The following is a 26272-nucleotide window of genomic DNA, read 5'->3' on the forward strand; positions in this document are numbered from 1 at the left end:
CAACGAAGGAGTGGCTCAAGAAGAAGCACATTAAGGTCCTGGAGTGGCATAGCCAGTCTCCCAACCTTAATCCCATAGAAAATCTGTGGAGGGACCTGAAGGTTCGAGTTGCCAAACGTCAGCCTCAAAACCTTAACCTGTTAGGGCTAGGGGGCAGTATTGACACGGCTGGATAAAAAACGTACCCGATTTAATCTGGTTACTACTCCTGCCCAGTAACTAGAATATGCATATAATTATTGGCTTTGGATAGAAAACACCCTAAAGTTTCTAAAACTGTTTGAATGGTGTCTGTGAGTATAACAGAACTCATATGGCAGGCCAAAACCTGAGAAGATTTCAAGCAGGAAGTGGCCTGTCTGAGAAGTACTGTTTCATCTTGGCTCTTTTTATTAAAGACTCAGGATCTGTGCAATAACGTGACACTTCCTACGGCTTCCATAGGGTCTCAGAGCCCGGGAAAAAGTTGAACGATATCGAGGCAGGCTCTGGCTGAAACACTTTATCGCTTTTGGCAAGTGGCCACTCAGAGTACTATGGGCTTAGGCGCGTGCCCGCTTCGACCGAATGCTTTCTTTTCCTTTGTCTGTTTACCTAAGAGCAGATTCCCGGTCGGAATATTATCGCTTTTTTATGAGAAAAATGGCATAAAAATTGATTTTAAACAGCGGTTGACATGCTTCGAAGTACGGTAATGGAATATTTAGAATTTTTTTGTCACGAATTGCGCCATGCTCGCCACCCTTATTTACCCTTTAGGATAGTGTCTAGAACGCACGAACAAAACGCCGCTATTTGGATATAACGATGGATTATTTTGGACCAAATCAACATTTGTTATTGAAGTAGAAGTCCTGGGAGTGCATTCTGACGAAGACAACAAAGGTAATAACATTTTTCTCATAGTAAATCTGACTTTGATGAGTGCTAAACTTGCTGGGTGTCTAAATAGCTAGCCCTGTGATGCCGGGCTATCTACTGAGAATATTGCAAAATGTGCTTTCACTATTTTGACTATTTTACACCATTTTAAAGACAAGACTCTCGTTAATCTAACCACACTGTCCGATTTCAAAAAGGCTTTACAACGAAAGCAAAACATTAGATTATGTCAGCAGAGTACCCAGCCAGAAATAATCAGACACCCATTTTTCAAGCTAGCATATAATGTCACATAAACCCAAACCACAGCTAAATGCAGCACTAACCTTTGATGATCTTCATCAGATGACAACCCTAGAACATTATGTTATACAATACATGCATGTTTTGTTCAATCAAGTTCATATTTATATCAAAAACCAGCTTTTTACATTAGCATGTGACTAGCATGTGACTAGCATTCCCACCGAACACTGCCGGTGAATTTACTAAATTACTCACGCTAAACGTTCACAAAAAGCATAACAATTATTTTAAGAATTATAGATACAGAACTCCTCTATGCACTCGATATGTCCGATTTTAAAATAGCTTTTCGGTGAAAGCACATTTTGCAATATTCTCAGTAGATAGCCCGGCATCACAGGGCTAGCTATTTAGACACCCAGCAAGTTTAGCACTCAGAAAAGTCACATTTACTATAAGAAAAATGTTATTACCTTTGCTGTCTTCGTCAGAATGCACTCCCAGGACTTCTACTTCAATAACAAATGTTGGTTTGGTTCAAAATAATCCATAGTTATATCCATAGTTATATCCGTTTTGTTCGTGCGTTCAAGACACTATCCGAAACACAACTTGTCAGACAGGCCACTTCCTGCATGGAATCTTCTCAGGTTTTGGCCTGCCATATGAGTTCTGTTATACTCACAGACACCATTCAAACAGTTTTAGAAACTTTAGGATGTTTTCTATCCAAAGCCAATAATTATATGCATATTCTAGTTACTGGGCAGGAGTAGTAACCAGATTAAATCGGGTACGTTTTTTATCCGGCCGTGTCAATACTGCCCCCTAGCCCTAACAGGTTAATGACTTGGAGAAGATCTGCAAAGAGGAGTGGGACAAAATCCCTCCTGAGATGTGTGCAAGCCTGGTGGCCAACTACAAGAAACGTCTGACCTCTGTGATTGCCAACAAGGGTTTTGTCACCAAGTACTTAGTCATGTTTTGCAGAGGGGTCAAATACTTATTTCCCTCATTAAAATGCAAATCAATTTCTAACATTTTTGACATGCGTTTTTCTGGATTATTTTGTTGTTATTCTGTCTCTCACTGTTCAAATAAACCTACCATTAAAATTATAGACTGAGCCTTTCTTTGTCAGTGGGCAAACGTACAAAATCAGCAGGGGATCAAATACTTTTTTCCTCACTGTACAACTTCCTGCGAAAACATACAACTAATGGGTTGGTAGACCACTAGAAGGGAACTGGGAAGGTTTAAAAAAAAGTAATCTGGCTGTGGAGAAAGGACAGAGGAGAGGTGTGAATCCCCCAGTTCTTAGAGCTCTACTCTCACAACTGTAGAGAAAGGACAGAGGAGAGGTGTGAATCCCTCAGTTCTTAGAGCTCTACTCTCACAGCTGGAGAGGAAGGAAGGTAATGAGACCCTAGGGGTGGTAACCACTAACGTCACTGCTGCTCTGTGACCAAGGTCAGCACAGGGAGATATGTGCAAGCTGGAGTGGTCTTATCATTAGCCAATTAGCCCTGGAAACCTCCAGATTGTCCCCGAAAACCAACATCGTAAAGGGCTCACATTGACCTCTGGAGGCTTTACCCAAACACCTAAGTCCATCCAAGCTTGGCCTCACTCCAACTCCAGGAGGACTCAGAGCCCTGTTTAGCCCCTAGCTGACAGGCTCATGTTTCAGGGTGCACGAGACACAGACATTCCAATATTAGTGAGATGAATAGGACCAGGGGGGTGACTGGGAGGAACTGGATTGGAAGATAACAGTGGGAGGTTTTGAGGCCAACTAAAACCCTTCTCCATCAGGTTCTGACCAACATGGCTGCCTGTATTTAAGGCCTTATTTCTCCTTCATAGACCTTTCCTCCGCTCCTTTGCGAGCAGTAATTGAAAACGGTGGATCTTTCTGCATTGGCTTAATAGAGCCGTCCCTGCCTCGCCGCAAAGCGGGGTTAATCACTTTTTCCAGTTCCATTACCCCTAGAGATTGCCTGCAGATGAGTAAAGACCCATGCTGGACAGGGAGGGAGCTGGGCTCTGGGTTTTCTACTCACACTGCTCGTATCTCCCCTTGCAGCAGGCTGAATCATTTGCACCGCTTATTACATACAGTACACAAGAAACTGTGTGTGTGTGTGCGCCTACCTGTGTGTGTGTGTGTGTGTGTGTGTGTGTGTGTGTGTGTGTGTGTGTGTGTGCGTGCCTGTGTGTGTGTGTGTGTGTGCACGCATACCTGTGTGTGTGTGTGTCTGTGCGCGCATACCTGTGTGTGTGTGTGTGTGTGTGTGTGTGTGTGTGTGTGTGTGTCTGCGCATACTTGTGTGTGTGTGTGTGCGTGTGCACCTGTGTATGTCTGTGTGTGCGCAAGTATGTGTGTGTGTGCGTGTGCACCTGGGTATGTCTGTGTGTGTGTGTGTGTGTGTGTGTGTGTGTGTGTGTGTGTGTGTGTGTGTGTGTGTGTGTGTGTGTGTGTGTGTGTGTGCGCAAGTGTGTGTGTGCGCAAGTGTGTGGGCGGGTGTCATCACACCATCCTCTAATAAATGAGTATCCTTCCAGTTTTTGACTGGCAGCTTGTCCACCACTCTGGAAAAAATAGCAATTGGCAACTAATGTGCCACTCCAATGGCCCTGTTCAAAGGAATCAGAGTTCAGAGCATTCCAATGGCCCTGTTCAAAGGAATCAGAGTTCAGAGCATTCCAATGGCCCTGTTCAAAGGAATCAGAGTTCAGATCACTCCAATGGCCCTGTTCAAAGGAATCAGAGTTCAGAGCATTCCAATGGCCCTGTTCAAAGGAATCAGAGTTCAGATCACTCCAATGGCCCTGTTCAAAGGAATCAGAGTTCAGAGCATTCCAATGGCCCTGTTCAAAGGAATCAGAGTTCAGAGCACTACAATGGCTCTGTTCAAAGGAATCAGAGTTCAGATCACTCCAATGGACCTGTTCAAAGGGATCAGAGTTCAGAGCGCTCCAAGGCCCTGGCCCCATCAAGTGCCTCTCTGTCTGCACTGCATGTCAGCTGTCCAAACTGGTCTCCTAATGTCTGAAACTGTTTTAAAGGCAAATAGCATAATCCAAGATACACACTTTTCATGCAATTCTCTAACGATGAAACGCCAGTAGGGATATTCACCATCAATATTTAGTACATGGCCATGTTATGTTTCCCGTTCACTCAGCTCAAGTGATAGTGAATACAGTACATGTATCTAAAGAATGAAGGGGGAAAATGTACAGCACATTGAATCAAAGTGAGCAGTAATCTGTTGTTTATAATTTATTGTATTTTCAAAGCTTCCTCTCTAGGTGGTAATGAAGCCTTGGATGATGTAGAACTCTGAAATACACAACATTTTGTTACGTCCCCCTGTTTCCTTGAAGATAGCACTGAAACCATTTTGTTGTTTGATCATGCAGGCAAGCTATCCTCACAGTAATGGAATGGGTTTTGAAGCGGGGGCATTACTTTAATATTTTTAATTGGTATGTTCCAGATGAACTTCTCCCGATTTAATATAGTGAACTTAATTGTTTGATGTGGCGCCACCTGTCTCAAGCCTATTTATGCACGCAAACACAGGCTTTAATTTGGTTTATTTCATTTCATAGAATTTATTGTAATTACACTGTTAGTGTTCTGTTAGTGTTCCCTTCAGATCAAAACCAGTGTTCTCACTCTGATTAATCGTTTATCCGTGTCTATAAAGCAATTGCAAGTGTCTCGCCAAGGATTACTTTAAATGGTTGGAATGTCCTGAGCTTTCAACTGTAATCAAAACGGGAATGAATTTGAAACCAACAAGCACCTGTTGAGAGCAGAGAAATTATGGACGGCTGCACAGTCACAGTTGGACTGTAGTTAATGGGTGTTAAGAAGCGCTGCAATAGATGATAAAGTGAATTCATACAGTAGTTATATAAAGTGAGTCTGTTGGAGCTACTCTTTTTGTTACTACCTTCCTCCACCATAACAGACAGGCATCAGACTGAAGAGCCTTGGGCCCCTCCTCTGTATTGGTGTGTAGTAAATGCACTTTCTCCCATTGATTCAGACTATCGATCCCGGCTGGAGCATTTATCCCAAACACTCGCTCTCGCTCTCTCTCTTTCTCTCTCTTTCTCTCTTTCTCTCTCTCTTTCTCTCATCTGTTCTTTGACAAAACAATTACAACACTATTATTGCCTTCCTGCTTACCAACAGGCTCCTAGACAGCTTCTACCCCTACGCCATAAGACTGCTAAATAGCCAGACTGCTAAATAGTCAATTAATGGTACCTGAACTATCTGCACTGACTCTGTCTTGCACCGACCCTACGCACACTCACTAGACTATATATACACACCATATACACACTCACTAGACTACATATACACACCATACACACTCACTAGACTACATATACACACCATATACACACTCACTAGACTACATATACACACCATATACACACTCACTAGACTATATATACACACCATACACACACTCACTAGACTATATATACACACCATACACACTCACTAGACTACATATACACACCATACACACTCACTAGACAACATATACACACCATATACACTCACTAGACTACATATACACACCATACACACTCACTAGACTACATATACACACCATACACACTCACTAGACTACATATACACACCATATACACACTCACTAGACTATATATACACACCATACACACTCACTAGACTACATATACACACCATATACACACTCACTAGACTACATATACACACCATACACACTCACTAGACTACATATACACACCATATACACACTCACTAGACTACATATACACACCATACACACTCACTAGACTATATATACACACCATATACACACTCACTAGACTATATATACACACCATATACACACTCACTAGACTATATATACACACCATATACACACTCACTAGACTACATATACACACCATACACACTCACTAGACTATATATACACACTATATACACACTCACTAGACTATATATACACACCATATACACACTCACTAGACTATATATACACACCATATACACACTCACTAGACTATATATACACACCATACACACTCACTAGACTATATATACACACCATATACACACTCACTAGACTACATATACACACCATATACACACTCACTAGACTATATATACACACCATACACACTCACTAGACTATATATACACACCATACACACTCACTAGACTATATATACACACCATATACACACTCACTAGACTACATATACACACCATACACACTCACTAGACTACATATACACACCATACACACTCACTAGACTATATATACACACCATATACACACTCACTAGACTATATATACACACCATATACACACTCACTAGACTATATATACACACCATATACACACTCACTAGACTATATATACACACCATATACACACTCACTAGACTATATATACACCATACACACTCACTAGACTACATATACAAACCATATACACACTCACTAGACTATATATACACACCATATACACACTCACTAGACTATATATACACACCATATACACACTCACTAGACTATATATACACACCATATACACACTCACTAGACTATATATACACACCATATACACACTCACTAGACTATATATACACACCATATACACTCACTAGACTACATATACAAACCATATACACACTGACTAAACTATATATACCAGTGTTTCCCAAACTTGTGGTCGGGGTCCCCTGAAATTTAAATGGGGTCCACTGAGAAAATCTGTAATCTTATCAAACAAATTACAAAATATTTCTTCAAATGAGTATAAAATACAACCTTTTAGTGTCAACTAAGGGCCTCTAATGCGCTTTCATGTCATTACTTTGATTTAGGACAGCATAACAGACCCAAAATTGAGTGAATATGATCAAACAGCATTTATTTAGGGAATATCATTTTCTTTAATTGGTGTCCCCTGCATTTTCTAGTGTCAATTTGGGGTTGTGTGCAGAAAATGTTTGTGAACCCTTGATATATACACACCATATACACACTCACTCACACACACAAACTATATTGACAATCCCACAAAAAATCCACACACATTCACATACTCTACATACGCACACACACACACGTAACACACACACGCAGACTGACACACCATAAACACACATACATACATACATACACATTACACACACACATGCACACTTACAGACAAACACTTTTACACTCATCTTTTTCTGCTGTTACTCTGTTCTTTATTTACTCTTACTATTATCTATCCTGATGCCTAGTCACTTTACTTCATGTACATATCTACCTCAAATACCTTGTTATTATCTATCCTGATGCCCTAGTCACTTTACCCTGCCTTTATGTACATATCTACCTCAAATACCTTATTATTATCTATCCTGATGCCTAGTCACTACCCTGCCTTCATGTACATATCTACCTCAAATACCTTATTATTATCTATCCTGATGCCTAGTCACTTTACCCTGCCTTCATGTACATATCTACCTCAAATACCTTATTATTATCTATCCTGATGCCTAGTCACTACCCTGCCTTCATGTACATATCTACCTCAAATACCTTATTATTATCTATCCTGATGCCTAGTCACTACCCTGCCTTCATGTACATATCTACCTCAAATACCTTATTATTATCTATCCTGATGCCTAGTCACTTTGCCCTGCCTTCATGTACATATCTACCTCAAATACCGTGTTATTATCTATACTGATGCCTAGTCATTTCCCCCTGCCTTCATGTATCTACCTCAAATACCCCATACCTCTGTACATTGATCTGGTACTGGTACTCCCTGTACATAGATCCACATTGATCTGGTACTGGTACTCCCTGTATATAGCTCCACATTGATCTGGTACTGGCACTCCCTGTATATAGCTTCACATTGATCTGGTACTCCCTGTATATAGCTTCACATTGATCTGGTACTGGTACTCTCTGTATATAGCTCCACATTGATCTGGTACTGGTACTTCCTGTATATAGCTTCACATTGATCTGGTACTGGTACTCCCTGTATATAGCTCCACATTGATCTGGTACTGGTACTTCCTGTATATAGCTCCACATTGATCTGGTACTGGTACTCCCTGTATATAGCTTCACATTGATCTGGTACTGGTAGTCCCTGTATATAGCTCCATTCTTGTGTATTTTATTTTACTCCTTGTGTTACTATTTTATTTGGATTATTATTTTTAAACTCTGAATCATAGGGAAAGGCTCGTAAACAAGAATTTCCCGGTAAAGTCTACACCAGTTGTATTCGGCGCATGTGAAAAATAACATTTGATTTCATTTACAACCTAAGCAAAGCAGTCATTTCGATCAAGTGCTCTCTCTATCGCCAATCCACTCGTTCAACATGCAGAGAAAGGAATCCGAAAATCTACTCCTAAACTTTGTTTCAACAAGTCAAAATAAGTTTCTATTTATTCCTCAGATACCCTAAAATGTAATCAAACTATAAGATTTCTTAAGTAAAGAAGTATGTTCAATAGGAAACCGATTTTAGCAGGTGTGTCTTGTCTTCATGGCGCACAAAAATATGAATTTCCAAGACTGTGTCCCTGTACTAAAACTGTTATTTCTTATTTGTTTTGGAAGTTACAAGCCTGAAACCTTGAACATAGACTACTGACACTCAGTGGAAGCCATAGGAATTGCATCCTGGGAGCTAGAATTGAGTATGCCCTTATACTTGCCATTGGAAGAGCTTGATCTCTCTCAAAAAAAATCTGGTCGGTTTTTCTTTGGATTTTCTCCTACCATATCTATTGTGTTATACTCTCCTACACTATTTTAACATTTATACAAACTTCAAAGTGTTTTCTTTCCAATGGTAGCAATTATATGCATATCCTGGCTTCAGGGCCTGAGGAACAGGCAGTTTACTTTGGGCATGTCATTCAGGCAGAAATTTAGAAAAAAATGGGCCTAGCCCTAACATTTAACTCTTCGCTAAATGGACATAATTAAACATTAACTGGCTAGTTAACTCATGGAGTCTACACATAAGGCTCACTGTCATTGGATATTCCTCCCTGTCACGTCCTGACCATTGTGTGCTCTTATTTTCTATGGTAGAGTATGTCAGGGCGTGACTGGGGGGGTTTATTCTAGTTTAATGTTTCTATGTTGTTTGGGTCTAGTTTCTGTTTTTCTATGTTGGGGTTTTTGGATGATCCCCAATTAGAGGCAGCTGGTCATCGTTGTCTCTAATTGGGGATCATATTTAAGTAGTTGTTTTTCCCACCTTTCTTTTGTGGGAGATTATTTTGAGTTAGTGCTTCGTCACGGTTTGTTGTTTTGTTTATGGTTTATTGTATGTCTTGCATAGTTTCACATTATAAATAAATATGTGGAATGATACTCCCGCTGCGCCTTGGTCCGTTCCTACACACAAATGTGACACTCCCATTCTTTTTCATGTCCTTCACATGAAAGTAAACTTTTTGATTCTTCTCTGATGAAATTGACTGCAATACTCATCGCTCTGGCTTCCCTGGCTTCAGCTTTCCTTCTCATCTCAAATGGATTTAGAGCCCGGCCGATTTGGCAGCCTTGTAATTTTCTCAAACAGCACAGTCCAAAACACTCTGCCTGCTGAGAGTCCTGGCAAAAATTGGGAAACCTGCAGGAGAACAGGCTCAGAATGAAAGCAGCACTCTTTCCAAACCTAAACCTTGATGGTAGCTTAAAGAACATGTTTCTAGTAGTAATAATTCTACAGTATCTCTATATCTATCTTTCTCAAGCAATAAACAGGGAGAGAGAAAGAGGGAGAGAGAAAGAGGAAGAGATAAACAGCATTGCCAGTGTTGCACCTGGGAGAGGGCCGAGTGGGGGTTTTGAGCATGGAGGGAGGGAGCTGACCCAGTTAGAGAGAGTCGGGCTGGGTAGTGGGGAGGAGTTGGTCTGGTCTGGGGGCGCCGCCATCCAGGCGCAGGGTGCGATGGGGGCCCTGCTAAGCCATCTGGCCATCCTGTAATTGGGTAGGGCTTTTACACCTGCATGGCACACCTCGAGAGGGATGAGCTTTTGAGATGGAAGAAGGGAAGTAGAAACTCAGACTCGCTGTGCTTCCTCAAGTGCTTAGAGGAAAACGACTGAAAGCGAAAAGCAGTTGGTCGTGTTTTAATCTGTCCACTATCCTGAATCCATTATCCTCCATCTTTGTATGGCATGTTGATTTGAGAGATTTCCAGGCTTTGGTGTACTGATATTTTAGCTGGCCTTGTATCTGACAGACTAGGTACATTTGACGTGTTGCCTCAGCAGTGGAACAGAGTGGGCATGCTGGTGCATGACTGTGAGAGGAAGTGCTCTCATTATAACAAAATTGACGCTATGTGTTAAAAGGGCATTTCTGAATTTTATCGGCATGCATCATTTAACATGCTCTCTGTGATGTATTATTTAGCTTTGGCTTGAAGTTGGTTTATAATAAAGGCAATTGAAAGGGCAGGTATTGACTTACTGTTGAAATGGAGATCGCTATGGCGATGATAGCCCATGGAAAGGGGAAAAGGTCATAGAGGCAAATGAGCTGCCATCCAGCCAGAACAGAATGCTACTCCATGTTCAAGTCGGTCACCTGCCACACAAGGGTCTTCAGCCTCTATATGAGACTTGTTTATACAAGTATACATAGAATTTGAGACAGAATAACCCAATTACTCTGGGATGATCCTGGGATGAGAAGCATCACTGTCTCTGTGGATGGTCTCAAACTCACAGTAGGCCTGAGAACATTCTCTCTCCAAGCATAATGCATTTGACAGTAATGTCACAATGATCCAAGGTGTTTTACACATCCTATGTGACCACCTGCTCATAGAGAACATTAAAATGGCTGCCTTGAGCTATGCCCAAGTTACTAAATCCTTTAAGCATTTGATGATAATTTGTTTATGAACGTCTTTCTATAACGCATCAGTGGTGATGCATTAATACAACAGCGATATCAACTACATAGTTACCACATCATGTAGCCTATAGCCACTCATTCTCCAAGAGCCTGTTTATAGGCAAAGAGCCAATAGCATCCATCACTTGGTGCTTTGACCTTGAGAGAGAACAGAGGAACAAAATGATCTGATCACGTCTCTGTCTCGACATCAGCCACTACCTCTCTTTGATTAACTGGGCATATGAATAAGAAATGGACTGAGAGCAAATAGATAAATGACTTATTTCAGCTCTGTCACTTCAGTTTAGCATCTAGGCCTTCGTCCTTTGTGCTGAGGACAAAGTGGCTATATGGGTCATTCGCCTGGTAGGTGGGTCTGTACTCTTCACAGGGGCCCGAAAGGGGGGTGCCAACCAAACATCAGGGCGTGTCACAAAGATCTCCCTAATGCCCCAAAGTGTCGGATGTTCTCTTTAATGACAGCCCCGCCACCCTGATCTGGCCTCTAAGTGGATAGATTGTCTCTCTTGTTCCCACAATGCAAATGTGCCCCTAAATGTGGCTGTTTTCTGCTCAGGGTTTCTTGTAATTACAGCCCTTTGATGGAGCTCCTTTGTTCAGCCTATGACTCACTCACGCCTGTTAGGAGAGCGGGAAACTTTAGCAGGTGTGCATTAGCGCCCTTTGGATTGGAGTTTGACGTGGACGAACATGAAAACATCACGCCTGAAGCCTACAATACAATACATGCCTTCCATTCCCTTCCCACGGGATCAATCCTATCTGCAATAGAAGAGAAGATGCCTCCTCCCACATACCCTACTCTCTCCTGAGAGCAGCATTATATTCCGAAAGTCCTCTCCCTGCCTGCACTGAAGTGTCTCTGTCGTGGCCCGTCGTGCCTCTCCATGGCTCAGCCCCCACACTCACCTCGATGCTGCCTTTCAAAGGGAGACAAGGGAAGGCAGGGAGAACATGAAGGTGTAGGCGGAACTTTGAACTAGAGGGGAGATTCAAAGGGCTCACAGAAACACTCATTGCTGTGTTCATTCATAGAAATTAGCAAAGATTTCAGGGAGGGGTTTCAAGCCAAGCTAGAATATGCGTTAGAAAACATCAATGCAATTGTATACCCTTTATAAAATAGCCTATATAGTTGAAGTCAGAAGTTTACATACACTTAGGTTGGAGTCATTAAAACTCGTTTTTCAACCACTCCACAAATTTCTTGTTAACAAACTATAGTTTTGGCAAGTCGGTTAGGACATCTACTTTGTGCATGACACAAGTCATTTTTACAACAATTGTTTACAGACAGATTATTTAACTTATAATTCACTGTATCACAATTCCAGTGGTTCAGAAGTTTACATACACTAAGTTGACTGTGCCTTTAAAGCTTGGAAAATTCCAGAAAATTATGTCATGGCTTTAGAATCTTCTGATAGGCTAATTGACATCATTTGAGTCAATTGGAGGTGTACCTGTGGATGTATTTCAAGGCCTACCTTCAAACTCAGTGCCTCTTTGCTTGACATCATGGGAAAATCAAAAGAAATCAGCCAAGATCTCAGAACATTTTTTGTAAACCTCCACAAGTCTGGTTCATCCTTGGGAGCAATTTCCAAACACCTGAAGGTACCACGTTCATCTGTACAAACAATAGTATGCAATTATAAACACCATGGGACCACGCAGCCGTCACACCACTCAGGAGAGAGACGCGTTCTGTCTCCTAGAGATTAATGTACTTTGGTGCAAAAAGTGAAAATCAATCCCAGAACAACAGCAAATGACCTTGTGAAGATGCTGGATGAAACAGGTACAAAAGTATTTATATCCTATATTGACATAACCTTAAAATGCCGCTCAGCAAGGAAGAAGCCACTGCTTCAAAACTGCCATAAAAAAGTCAGACTACGGTTTGCAACTGCACATGGGGAGAAAGATCGTACTTTTTGGAGAAATGGTCTAATGAAACAAAAATAGAACTGTTTGGCCATAATGACCATCGTTATGTTTGGAGGAAAAAGGGGGAGGCTTGCAAGCCAAAGAATACCATCCCAACCATGAAGCACGGAGATGGCAGCATCATGTTGTGGGGGTGCTTTGCTGCAGGAGGGGCTGGTGCACTTCACAAAATAGATGGCATCATGAGGACGGAAAATGATGTGGATATATTGAAGCAACATCTCAAGACATCAGTCAGGAAGTTAAAGCTTAGTCACAAATGGGTCTTCCAAATGGACCCAAGCATACTTCCAAATTTGTGGAAAATGGCTTAAGGGCAACAAAGTCAAGGCATTGGAGTGGTCATCACAAATCCCTGACCTCATCCTATAGAAAATGTGTGGGCAGAGCTGAAAAAGCGTGTGCGAGCAAGGAGGCCTACAAACCTGACTCAGTTACACCAGCTCTGTCAGGAGGAATGGGCCAAAATTCACCCAACTTATTGTGGGAAGCTTGTGGAAGGCTACCCGAAACATTTGACCCAAGATAAACAATGTAAAGGCAATGCTACCAAATATTAATTGAGTGTATGTAAACTTCTGACCCACTGGGAATATGATGAATGAAACAAAAGTTGAAATAAATCATTCTCTACTTTTATTCTGACATTTCACATTCTTAAAATAAAGTGGTGATCCTAACTGACCTAAGACAGGGGATTTTTACTAAGATTAAATGTCAGGAATTGTGAAAAATGTAGTTTAAATGCATTTTGCTAAGCTGTATGTAAACTTCCGACTTCAACCGTAGGTGTATATTATGAGAAATTGTCATTACCGTTGCTTGTCTACGATGGCGCCGGAGGGGATGGCTGCCGTCTTATCGGCTCTTAACCAACCATGCTATTTTGTTAGTTTTTTTGCATTGTTCGTGACTTGTTTTGAACATAATGTTGCTGCTACCATCTCTCATGACCGAAAAGAGCTTCTGGACATCAGAACTGCGATTACTCACCTCAGATTAGACAAAGAGTTTTACAGACACCCGAACAGGCCCAGATCCCTGTCATTCGCTGAAGAAGGAAACAGAGATTTTGCGGGAAGAGATCAGGATGCCTTGTGAGGATTAGGCGCCGAATGGCTAATCTGCCTTTGCCTTCCGTCCTGCTAGCTAACGTTCAACCACTGGAAAATAAATGGGATGAACTGAAAGCACGTACATCCTACCAACGGCACATTAAAAACTGTAATATCTTATGTTTCACCAAGTAATGGCTGACCGACGACATTAAGAACATAGAGCTGGCGGGGTATACACTCTATCGGCAGGATAGAACAGCAGCCTCTGGTAAGAAACAGTGCGGGGGCCTATGCATATATGTAAACAACAGCTGGTTCACGATATCTAAGGAAGTCTCGAGATTTTGTTCGCCAGAGGTAGAGTATCTCATGATAAGCTGTAGACCACACTATCTACCTAGAGAGTTTTCATCTGTATTTTTCGTAGCTGTCTACATACCACCATTGACCGATGCTGGCACTAAAACCGCACTCAATGAGCTGTGTACCACCATAAGCATACAGAAAAACGCTCATCCAATTGCGGCGCTCCTAGTGGCCGGGAACTTTAATGCAGGGAAACTTAAATCAGTTTTACCTAATTAATATCAGCATTGTAAATGTGCAACCAGAGGGAAACAAATTCTAGACAACCTTTACTCCACATACAGAGACATGTACAAAGCTCTCCCTCGCCAACCATTTGGCAAATCTGACCATAATTCTATCCTCCTTATTCCAGTTTACAAGAACAATTTAAGCATGAACCACCAGTGACTCGGTTAATAAAAAAGTGGTCAGATGAAGCAGATGCTAAACTACAGGACTATTTTGCTAGCACAGACTGGAATATGTTCTGGGATTCTTCCGATGGCATTGAGGAGTACACCACATCAGTCACTGGCTTTATCAATAAGTGCATTGAGGAAGTCGTCCCCACAGTGACTGTATGTTCATAGCCCAACCAGAAGCCAAGGATTACAGGGAACATTCGCACTGAGCTAAAGGGTAGAGCTGCCGCTTTCAAGGTGCGGGACTCTAATCCGGGAAGCTTAGAAGAAATCCCGCTATGCCCTCTGACAAACCATCAAACAGGCAAAGCATCAATACAGGACAAAGATCGAATCGTACTACACCGGCTCCGACCCTCGTCGGATGTGGCAGGGCTTGCTAACTATTACAGACTACAAACGGAAGCACAGCCGAGAGCTGCCCAGTGACACGAGGCTACCAGACGAGCTAAATAACTTCCATGCTCGCTTTGAGGAAAGTAACACTGAAACATGCATAAGAGCATCAACTGTTCCAGATGACTGTGTGATCATGCTCTCCACAGCCGATGTGAGTAAGACCTTTAAACAGGTCAACATTCACAAGGCCGCAGGGCCAGATGGATTACCAGGACGTGTACTCTGAGCATGCGCTGACCAACTGGGAAGTGTCTTCACTGACATTTTCAAACTCTCCCTGTCCGAATCTGTAATACCAACATATTTCAAGCAGACCACCATAATCCCTGTGCCCAAGAACACTAAGGTAACCTGCCTAAATGACTACTGACCCATAGCACTCACGTCTGTAGCCATGAAATGCTTTGAAAGGCTGGTCATGGCTCACATCAACACCGTTATCCCAGAAACCCTAGACCCACTCCAATTTGCATACCGCACCAACAGATCCACAGATGATGCAATCTCTATTGCACTCCACACTGCCCTTTCCCACCTGGACAAAAGGAACACCTATGTGAGAATGATATTCATTGACTGCAGCTCAGCGTTCAACACCATAGTGCCCTCAAAGCTCATCACTAAGCTAAGGACCCTGGGATTAAACACCTCCCTCTGCAACTGGATCCTGGACTTCCTAACGGGCTGCCCCCAGGTGGTAAGGGTAGGTAACGACACGTCCGCCACGCTGATCCTCAACACGGGGGCCTCTCAGGGGTGCGTGCTCAGTTCCCTCCTGTACTCCCTGTTCACACATGACTGCATGGCCAGACACAACTGCAACACCATCATTAAGTTTGCTGATGACACAACAGTGGTAGGCCTGATCACTGACAACGAGGTCAGAGACCTGACCGTGTGGTGCAAGGACAACAACCTCTCCCTCAACATGATCAAAACAAAAGGAGATTATCGTGGACTACAGGAAAAGGAGGACCGAGCACGCCCCCATTCTCATCAACGTGGCTGTAGTAGAGCAGGTTGAGAGCTTCAAATTCCTTGGTGTCCACATCCCCAACAAACTAACATGGTCCAAGTACACCAAGAGAGTTGTGAAGAGGGCACGACAAAACCTATTCCCCCTCAGGAGACTGAAAAGATTTATCATGGGTCCTCAGATCCTCAAAAGGTTTTACAGCTGCACCATCGAGAGCATCCTGACTGGTTGTATTACTGCCTGGTATGGCAACTGCTCGGCCTCTGACCGCAAGGCACTACAGAGGGTAGTGCGTACGGCCCAGTACATCTCCAGGGCCAAGCTTCCTGCCATCCAGGACCACGCTGCTCTTACTCTCTGTTATTATCTATGCATAGCCACTTTAATAACTCTACCTACATGTACATATTACCTTAATTACCTCGATACCGGTGCCCCCGCACACTGACTCTGTACCGGTACCCTCTGTATATAGCCCCGCTATTAACTGCTGGTCTTTAAATAGTTGTTTTTCTTCTTAGGTATTTTCTTAAAACTGCATTGTTGGTTAAGGGCTTGCAAGTAAGCATTTCACTGTAAGGTCTACACCTGTTGTATTCGGCGCATGTGACAAATGCAATTTGATTTGATTTGATTTGTGTTCAACACCCTGAAGCATGTCTTTTTCAAATCTGCCAGGGTCATTAAATATGTGTTGACAACACAGCTGGAGAACACAGTCCTCTCGTGCGTTCACAGCGTGTTCCCATACAACAGCAGGCAAACCCAAAGTGTGTGAACAACACTGCCTCATGCTAACAGGCTTGTCAATGCCTGCAAAGTGAGTGAGCAACACTGCCTCATGCTAACAGGCTTGTCAATGCCTGCAAAGTGAGTGAGCAACAGCTAACAATCTAATCCTGTGAATACGCTGCACACTTAGTAAACCTACAAGGCAATCGGATCAAGGTTAGCAATACTATATTTGTTCTCAATCCAATCACATGCCTGGGAGTCCATTTGCATGACTAGAATAGACAACGGCGTAAAAGTCCACACTTAAAGTAGAAAGTGTTAGAGGCTTTGTGTACGTCCCAAATGCCACCCTATTCCCTACATTTGGGACACAGACTTTGTGTGGTGTGGAAGCCAGCTTCATCTGCCTGGGACTGCTGGTTGAACCCTGCAGGATCATTGTGGTTTCCAGGTGTGTTTACTCAGGCTGAGCCAGCAACTAGTCATACAGAGGGAGCATCCACTCACTCATCTATAGCAGGGCCAGAGAAAACTGTCCCTGGAAGGCATCTGTCACAATCAGCTAATCTTACCTGACTCTCTCTTGCTTTGTCTTTCTTTCTCACTCTGTCTCTGTCTCTCTTTCTCTCTCGTTCTATCTTCGATCTGCCTCTCTCTCTGTATCTATTTATTATATGTACAGTGAAAGCTATATTAAATTAGGTGTGTTAAACTCAATTCTTTCTCCATCTCTCCTCCAGCTTCTGCCTGGCTGCCCACCACCACCATGGCTGAGAGTCGAAGGGAAGCCCTGGCAGCGGCCCCGATGTCCACCACTGCCTCCACGGTCGGTGCCAACGCTACCGACATCTCTGGCACTGGATCCAGCGAGGACTTCTCCAAGCTCAAGGACAAGTTCATGAATGAGCTCAACAAAATCCCACGTGAGTCATGTTAGTGGTTGGTGTCCCCTAACCTGCCCGGTGACAGGATGGTGATTGGTTGAGTAGTTACTTCCTGTAGACATCTCACAAATAAATGCCTTACAGCACCCTTGGATCTGTTCTTTAGCGACTAATTGCAATCAACAAAGTACAAGTGGTCATTATCACTGATTGTGGATAGGGACTGATGGTATTACTCAGAAGTACTGTGACTACTTTTAGAAACCCATTTGGCATTTGAGGTGACAAGAAAACAAACAGCGTTGATTTTAGAGTTTTGTTTGGAAAGTATGTCTAATTTCCAAAATTTTTGGTTTTCTCAAAGCAAATTCACTTTTTCAATCTCCAAGGTTGTCTGTATTGCTGGGCACCCTCTGTTTCTTCCCTCCATCAATACCCTCCCCCGACAGGAGACACACGACTACAGCATATTGGAATCCTGACCAACTGTCAACCCATCACTCCTATATAAAAATGTTCCACCCAGTGATTTCGGAGGAGACACTTGTCTTTGCCTGTAATGTCTGTGGAACAGTAGCAGTTAGTCTGGGACAGCAGAATCCTTTGTTTATCCCAAACCCCAACCTACTTATCCAGTGGATGTTGTTGCATTCAGCCTCCCAAGTCCTAAACATAGACATATCCACCGGCTCATGTGGAAGTAATTCTTGTGTCAGGAAATGGCTCCCGTGAAAAAGAGAGGTTCTATTGCTTTAGCTCCAACGTGAATGACGCCACTTGTCATATTATGCTGTCCTAGATTCATAGCGCAGGGAGCCTGATAGTGATGAGAGATTTCTCCTGCGTCTGGGGAGGCTAATTTAAAACCAACAACATATTTGCTTTGGGAAATAAAGCCGAAGAAGCTTTAGACAGTAGTCCGTGGACAGTATGTGCTGCCTTTACCCCACCAGACCAGAGATAGACTTTCATTGATTGACAAATGACAAGCGACAAACACTTTCTGGTCTCCTCATAGAAGTGTGTTGGAGCCATTGGGTGTTCCAATGAAATTAGCACCACTGAGGAGCATATGGAAGCCATAATGAAGACACTGTGGAGGGGGGTGACTCTGATGTCCCCTGTGCCTCAGAGTAATGGTCCCTCATATCAGAACTGTTTCACCGTGAGAGGGCTTGAAGATACGCTACCTGCCACATCTAGCTACTAAACTACACCCCCCAATCCTAGCCAGCACAGCTAACCTGGTGCCTCAGCACTCTCACAATGGAGTTGCGTTACCCTTCCAAAACACCCTGTCTTTCCTTCATTTCACTGTCTGTATTTGGCAATGACACGGTGGCAACCAGCCCATTAGGCTTTGGAACAACCCATGTACCACCTCTCTCCCTAATTATCACATTGTGTGATGTGGACAACGACTAAATAAGGGGTTGTTGGGTGCACCTCAGACAGAGATGCTATCTGCAAGCAGTCCCCAAAAAAGCCACTCCATTATAGTAGAGTTTAAATTACAGTTTTTTCTCCAGCACTCAGTCAGAACTAGAAAACGAGGGGCTCCGCGCCGAGCGCTGCCAGCCTGATAAATGTCCAGCGACGTGTTTGTGCCAGGGAATATCAATACAGCTACTCCCAGGATGGGGACAGGGCATTAATAAGGAATATTCAAGGGGAGAAGGCAGCGTGAATAAAACAGAATTAATCCATTGCCATAGCAAATTTTTCCTTGTGGGTATCTCTACATAGAAATAGATGGTTATCTATAAGACTTGATTCCTGGAGGTAAAGCTGAATGCATGGTGTTGTCAGAGTTGGGCATCTTGTGCTGTATCTGGTATAACTCAGAGGAATGCCTTGTGACATTAACAAAGATCCATGGATTAATCTCCGAGCCAGAAGCTCCTCTTCAGCCCCACTTGTTGGCTGATGCTGCTAGAAGTGGCTGTTTTTCAAATGGAGTTGAATTGCATCTCTACAAAAATCTTCAGTGTTTTCTTCATACATTTTCAAAAGTATTTTAAACCACCAAACCTGGTGTAACGATCGTCGTGCAGGAAGGAAGAAGTGGACCAAGGCGCAGCTGGGAGCGAACTCATGTTATTTATTACAGACTGAAATAACACGGTCAAAACAGAGAATACACGTATCGCTACTGCTCCAACAAAAAGAGACAACAACCCACAAACATCGTGGGGGGAAAAGGAACTTAAATATGATTCCCCAATCAGAGGCAACTAGCGACAGCTGTCTCTGATTGGGAATCTACAGAACCCAACATAGAAATACGCCCCAAAGCAAGGCTATACCAAAACATAGAAAATAAACTATAGAAATGCCACACCCTGACCAAAATAGAAGAGTTCACCTGGTCAGGGCGTGACACCTGGTTTAAAAAAATAAATAAAGCAACCCCACAATGCACAAAGCCTCTCCCCCATGTGACCTACTTGTTGTGTGTAAGTACTGTCATGTATGTGTAACTGATAGATGCACACACACATACATTTCAAAACATTAACATGTAGTGTATGGAAATTGTATAGTCTTTTGTCTGTAATGTCTTTTTTGATACGTGCCCAGTAAGACTATCTGTTGCCATTTGCGTCGGCTAATGGGGATCCTAATAAATCAAATCAAATAATTTCTCATTCGCTGTCTCATAACTATTTCCCACCAAGGAGTACCTACAACAAAGAGGATGTTATTAAAAGCGTTACTTCCTCCATTACCTGCTGTAGTTCCATCTGCAATCCCAGCATGCATTGCCACCACCAGGATGTTTGTAGAGATGAATGCAGACTGTCCCACTTTTCTCTCTTTCAAGTTTACCACTAAAGGTTTGTGGTCAGAATACTGATATTATTGGCTTGTATGGAGAACACCATGTCATGCCGTAGCGAGCACCACATAAAGCTCATGGCCACACTCAGAGGGGTGTATCTGCTGCAGCTGGATCTGTGTTGGGCCGCACCACACCATGCTCAGGGCCTTGTGACCTCAGAGGGAGGCGCTGGAATGAATTTTCCAGCACTCCCTCTAAACACCAAAAGGTTTTTGTTTTCAGTGACAATAATGAACCTCTCAGTGTTAGAAATGCTTTGATCCATAACTGCTGTCTCCACACTCGCCGCCATTACTCTAAATAACACAGACAAACGTATCAAAAATGACATTTCTGGTTAGTGGGTTTTTTTCACACCTGTTTCTGTGGGTATTACACTAAAAGCTATTCCTACTCATTACGAAATTGACTGTTTTGTATTTTAAAAGAAAATTAGATGTACAGGTGACTGAAAGCTAACATTTCAAAAAATGATTTACAATAATTACTGAGTAGTTTATTTCATTTAGATTCTGCTCAGAAATGACAGCACCCCTGAGGATTAGACTGGAGGTAGATCAGCAAAGACAAACTTCTCTGTCCCTCTCTGTCTGGCTCTAGTCCCGGTCCTCTCCCGGGCCTTGGACTGAGCCAGTAGGCCTGCCATGAGGCAGCAGGATGGGGCTGGGGTACCAAAACTTAGTGCTCGCAGCTTACAGAAGGGAAGAACAGCCCTCCTCGGACCAAACTGCTTGCCCCCCCCGCACACCTGGGCCCATGTCAGGAGGGTGCTCCATGGAGCGCAGGTTGAGATCTCCCCTCATCAACAGTGTGATGCTTGACCATTTTGCGTTCAAACAAATAAAATGACATGCCCAGTACACTACCTCCCACCTCACCCACCCCCAGAGTAGCCTTTCAAAGAAGGGAATCAGAGGCCTGGTCCGAAACTCAATCACTTTCTTCCTCATTAGTTTTACATACTGTACATCCTACCACAAATACCAGTTTGTGTAGCTGGTTATTTGTTCTGTTACATATTCATCACCCCCGTTTGCAGCTATTGTTGCACTGTCGTTGTTGTTGTTCCCACAGTGGGAAAGGGCAAGGACCGGGGGTGCTGCTCTTGTTGGCATAACAACATGTAATGTCAAGGTTAATTGACCAACAGTGTGCTGTCATAATATATTAGTTTGTGTTGCCATGCCTATTACCATGATACATCATCACACACCACCCACCCCCCTACCCACTACTGTTGCCAGTCTATTGGATCCTCTATATAAAGATGTAAGGAGGCCGGTATCTCCTCAGAGGACCATGGGTAATGTGATAACAAGCAGGAAGCTCCCCACATGCCCCGAGGCAGTCCGCAAGTGACTGATTACTATGCTCCCGTCTCATCAACCTCACCCGTCGTGGAACATCTAACCGCTCCAACTCCCTCAGACTGCCTCTGCCCCGTGACCGGTACCATTGAGATAGTATGGAAATCTGCTCCAAAACTAGACAATGAAATAGAGCCCTTTAGCTTCCATGATTCCTATTCTGTCTCACCGATTTGACTGATCCTGCACTATCTATTGCCACACCTGAAAGTGGTTGTGTCTCTCAGTTGAGCATCACTTCAATAGACATCAATACACATCAATGTACACTATACACAATAATATACACTATATACTGTACATCAATGTTACTTTTTAACTCTGCATTGTTGGGTTAGGGCTCGTAAGTAAGGGCTCATAAGTAAGAGTTTCACGGTAAAGTCTACACCTGCTATTGTCAGCTCATGTGACAAATACAATTTGATTTGAACAATACCCATCAATATACACTATACACATCAATAATGCCCATCAATATTACATGAATATTAATATCAAAACACTGAAAGCAAAACACAATCATTGTCACGGTTGTCGTTGGTAATGGAGGACCAAAACGCAGCAGGTATGTGTACGCTCATCTTGACATTTATTAACTCAGAATGAACACACCAAAACAACACGAACAACGAAACAGTCTTGAAAGGCTCACTCGGCAAAACAAGAAACAATCTCCCACAATTACACAAACAAACACACCCAACTAATATAGGACTTCCAATCAAAGGCAACACCACACAGCTGCCTTCAATTGGAAGTCCACCCCAATTAACCAAACATAGACATACAACTAACTAGATCAACATAGAAATACGTAAACAAGGAACAGTGCCCAACAACCCCGGAATACTTAAATCAAATGCCCCTTTTAGAAAAAACACCACCCCGAACCACATAAACCAAATACCCTCTGCCACGTCCTGACCAAACTACAATAACAATTAACCCTTATACTGGCCAGGACGTGACAATCATAGAAAACAAACATTCAGTAAAATGGTCCTCAATCAGCCTTTTAAATTGTCCCAGAGGCACCAATTCGTCCAATTTTAGAGAGCCTTGGAGATTATTCCACCAGATTTACCTACCTGTAACTCAGTGGAGATTGTAGGGATCTCCAGAGTTAGCCAACCCTAAGACCAGGTCTGGTATCTCGTACGTCTATAAGTTAACAATTAAGTAACAATGAAGTTAACAGTGAAGTTACAAAATACAGTGATGTGTACTAAACCAATCGTCTATAATACTTCCTGACTGGCCGCTCCCCGAGTGGTAAGGCTAGGTAACAACACATCCGCCACGCTGATCCTCAACACAGGGGCCCCTCAGGGGTGCGTGCTCAGTCCGCTCCTGTCCTCCATGTTCACTCATGACTGCACGGCCAGGCACGACTCCAACACTATCATTAAGTTTGCCGATGACACAACAGTGGTAAGCCTGATCACCGACAATGACGAGACAGCCTATAAGGAGGAGGTCAGAGACCTCGCCGTGTGGTGCCAGGACAACAACCTCTCTCTCAACGTGATCAAGACAAAGGAGATGATTGTGGACGAAAGGAAAAGGAGGACCGAGCACGCCCCCATTCTCATCGATGGGGCTGTAGTGGAGCAGGTTGAGAGCTTCAAGTTCATTGGTGTCCCCATCACCAACAAACTAACATGGTTCAAGCACACCAAGACAGTCATGAAGAGGGCACAACAAAACCTATTTCCCCTCAGGAGACTGAAAAGATTTGGCCTGGGTCCTCAGATCCTCAAAAGATTCTACAGCTGCGCCATCGAGAGCATCTTGACTGGTTGCAACACTGCCCGGTTTGGAAACTGCTCGGCCTCCAACCGCAAGGCACTACAGAGGGTGATGTGTACGGCCCAGTACATCACTGGGGCCAAGCTTCCTGCCATCCAGGACCTTTATACCAGGCGGTGTCAGAGGTAGGTCCTAAAAATTGTCAAAGACTCCAGCCACCCTAGTCATAGACTGTTCTCTCTGCCACTGCACGGCATTCATATAGACCAGGTATTCCCAAACCCCTAGGGGTATACGCAATGCCGTCGGGGGTACGCCAAATAAAAATGTGTTTCACACAACAGTCCATTTATATAATCTGATGCAGCCAAAGAGCTACTGCCCCCTTGTCTGGGAAAGCACCAAACAACAGATAGGGACGTTGACCCATCAAATAGGTGCAAATATGATGAGAATTACGTTGATTTGGGGTTCACCCACAGTGTGTTATATGTGCAAAAGTACTATCTCACAACTCGATGAAACCTTCACTCTTGTGCAGACGTTTAGAAACAAAACATGGCAATTAGAAAAATAAGCCATGGGAGTTTTTTGAGCGAGAATTAAAACGACTTTCGAGTAGTAAGACATGTATAAAAGTAACAGATACCATTAATAAGAAGGGGCTAGAAGCGTCTTATATGGTGAGCTACCGAGTGGCTAGGACAGGAAGCCCCATACTATTGTGGAGGACTTAATACTTCCAGCTGCCGCGGGTATGGCTGGAACAATGCTGGGGGATAAGGCCAAAAAAACTATACAGACAATGGCTTCATCAAACAACACTGTTTCACGAAGCATCAGTGACATCCCAGCTAGCAATGAGGAATCAGCCCAGAACCGGCCCTCTTCCTGGGGGCCAGAACTGATTGAATCAGCCCGGAATCGGGTGTCGGACTCGACCCAGAATCAAAAGGAATGACTGCCCAGAATCGGCCCAAGTACATCGGGCCATTTCCGTCTACCGGAATTCAGCCGATTTTGCCAGCATCTTCCGATTTAGTCATTTTAAATATTATTATTTTATACATACAAATTTTACCGATCCACAAAAAAAAAACAGGTTGTGTCGGAGGAAACACCATACACCTGGTGACCATGTCAGCATGCATGCGCCTGGCCCCCCACAGAAGTCACTACAGTGCGATGGGACAAGGACATCCTGGCCGGCCAAACCCTCTCCTAACTCAGACGATGCTGGGCCAATTGTGCGTCGCCTCATGGGTCTCCCGGTCGCGGCCGGCATGGGTCTCAAACCAGCATCTGTAGTAACGCAGTTTGCAATGCGACGCACTGTCTTAGACTGCTGCGCCACTGGGGAGGCTCCATCCACAAAGTTTTTAATGGTTATCAATTGCCTTGCACAAAGTATGAAAATACAAAAATACTACACAGGATTCTTAAAGAATTTCCTTTAAAATGTTAATTGTATATTTTTAATCATAGAAACAATGAGAAAATATGGAAAAATAAATAATGAAATGTTAATTATTTAAAGCAGCCCGTGTAATCATCTGCCAGAGTAGCCCCAATCGGCCCGAGCCCCAAGTAATACATTTGGGCCAGATAACTCACACCGGAATTGGACCGAGCTCAATCCCCACATCCTAGCCATAAGTAATACTGCCGAAGGCGGCCCAGACTCGGGTCACATTACGTCAGCCGAGTCTCACTCTCAGCCGAGTGCCCCGACTCTCAGCCGGAATCGGCCCAGGTCCACTGTGCTAGCTGGGATGGCAGGAGAGGTTTTGAAACAATTACTGCTTCTCATACATTCCAGTGAATTCTATGTGTTACAGCTGGATGAGTCAACAGACGTGGCGGGCCTGACACAGCCCTTGGTATATGTCCGTTACGTTTATGGGGGGGTCAATTAAGGAAGTCATCCTCTTCTGCAAACCACTGGAAACCAGGACAACAGGAGAGGATATTTTTAAAGTACTGGACAGCTTTGTGACATCAAATGGACTTTGGTAGTCAAGATGTGATGGTATCTGTACTGTTGGCGCAAAAGCCATGACAGGGAGACAAAGTGGAGTGGTAACGCGTGTGCAAGCAGTTGCTCCCGACGCCACTTGGGTACACCGAGATACTGCCAAAGGAATGCCTGACAGCTTGAAAGATGTCTTGGTCACTACAGTGAAAATGGTTCACTTTGTTAAAGCAAAGCCCCTGAACTCTCGTGTATTTTCTGCACTATGCAATGATATGGGCAGCGACCATGTAACGCTTTTACAACATACAGAATTGTGCTGGTTATCAAGGGGCAAAGTATTGACACATTTTTTTAAATTGAAAGACGAGCTTAAAGTTTTCTTTACTGACCATAATTTTCACTTGTCGTACCGCTTGCGTGATCATGAGTTTCTCACACGACTGG

General features: G+C 43.4%; 1 protein-coding gene across 4 annotated transcripts in view; it reads left to right on the top strand.

The window, feature by feature from the left end:
* The window catches only part of LOC106609413 (synaptotagmin-1), a 230959-nt gene that overhangs the window by 159176 nt on the left and 45511 nt on the right, over positions 1-26272 (top strand). For all 4 annotated transcript variants that reach the window (XM_014208212.2, XM_014208215.2, XM_014208213.2 and 1 more), the window contains one exon: positions 17752-17934. In XM_014208212.2, the coding sequence (XP_014063687.1) occupies positions 17778-17934 (157 nt within the window). In that variant the 5' untranslated portion in view covers positions 17752-17777. The remainder of the gene's footprint in view (positions 1-17751; positions 17935-26272) is intronic.

This window comes from Salmo salar, chromosome ssa07 (genome assembly GCF_905237065.1).
Source record: "Salmo salar chromosome ssa07, Ssal_v3.1, whole genome shotgun sequence".
Lineage (NCBI taxonomy): Eukaryota > Metazoa > Chordata > Actinopteri > Salmoniformes > Salmonidae > Salmo > Salmo salar.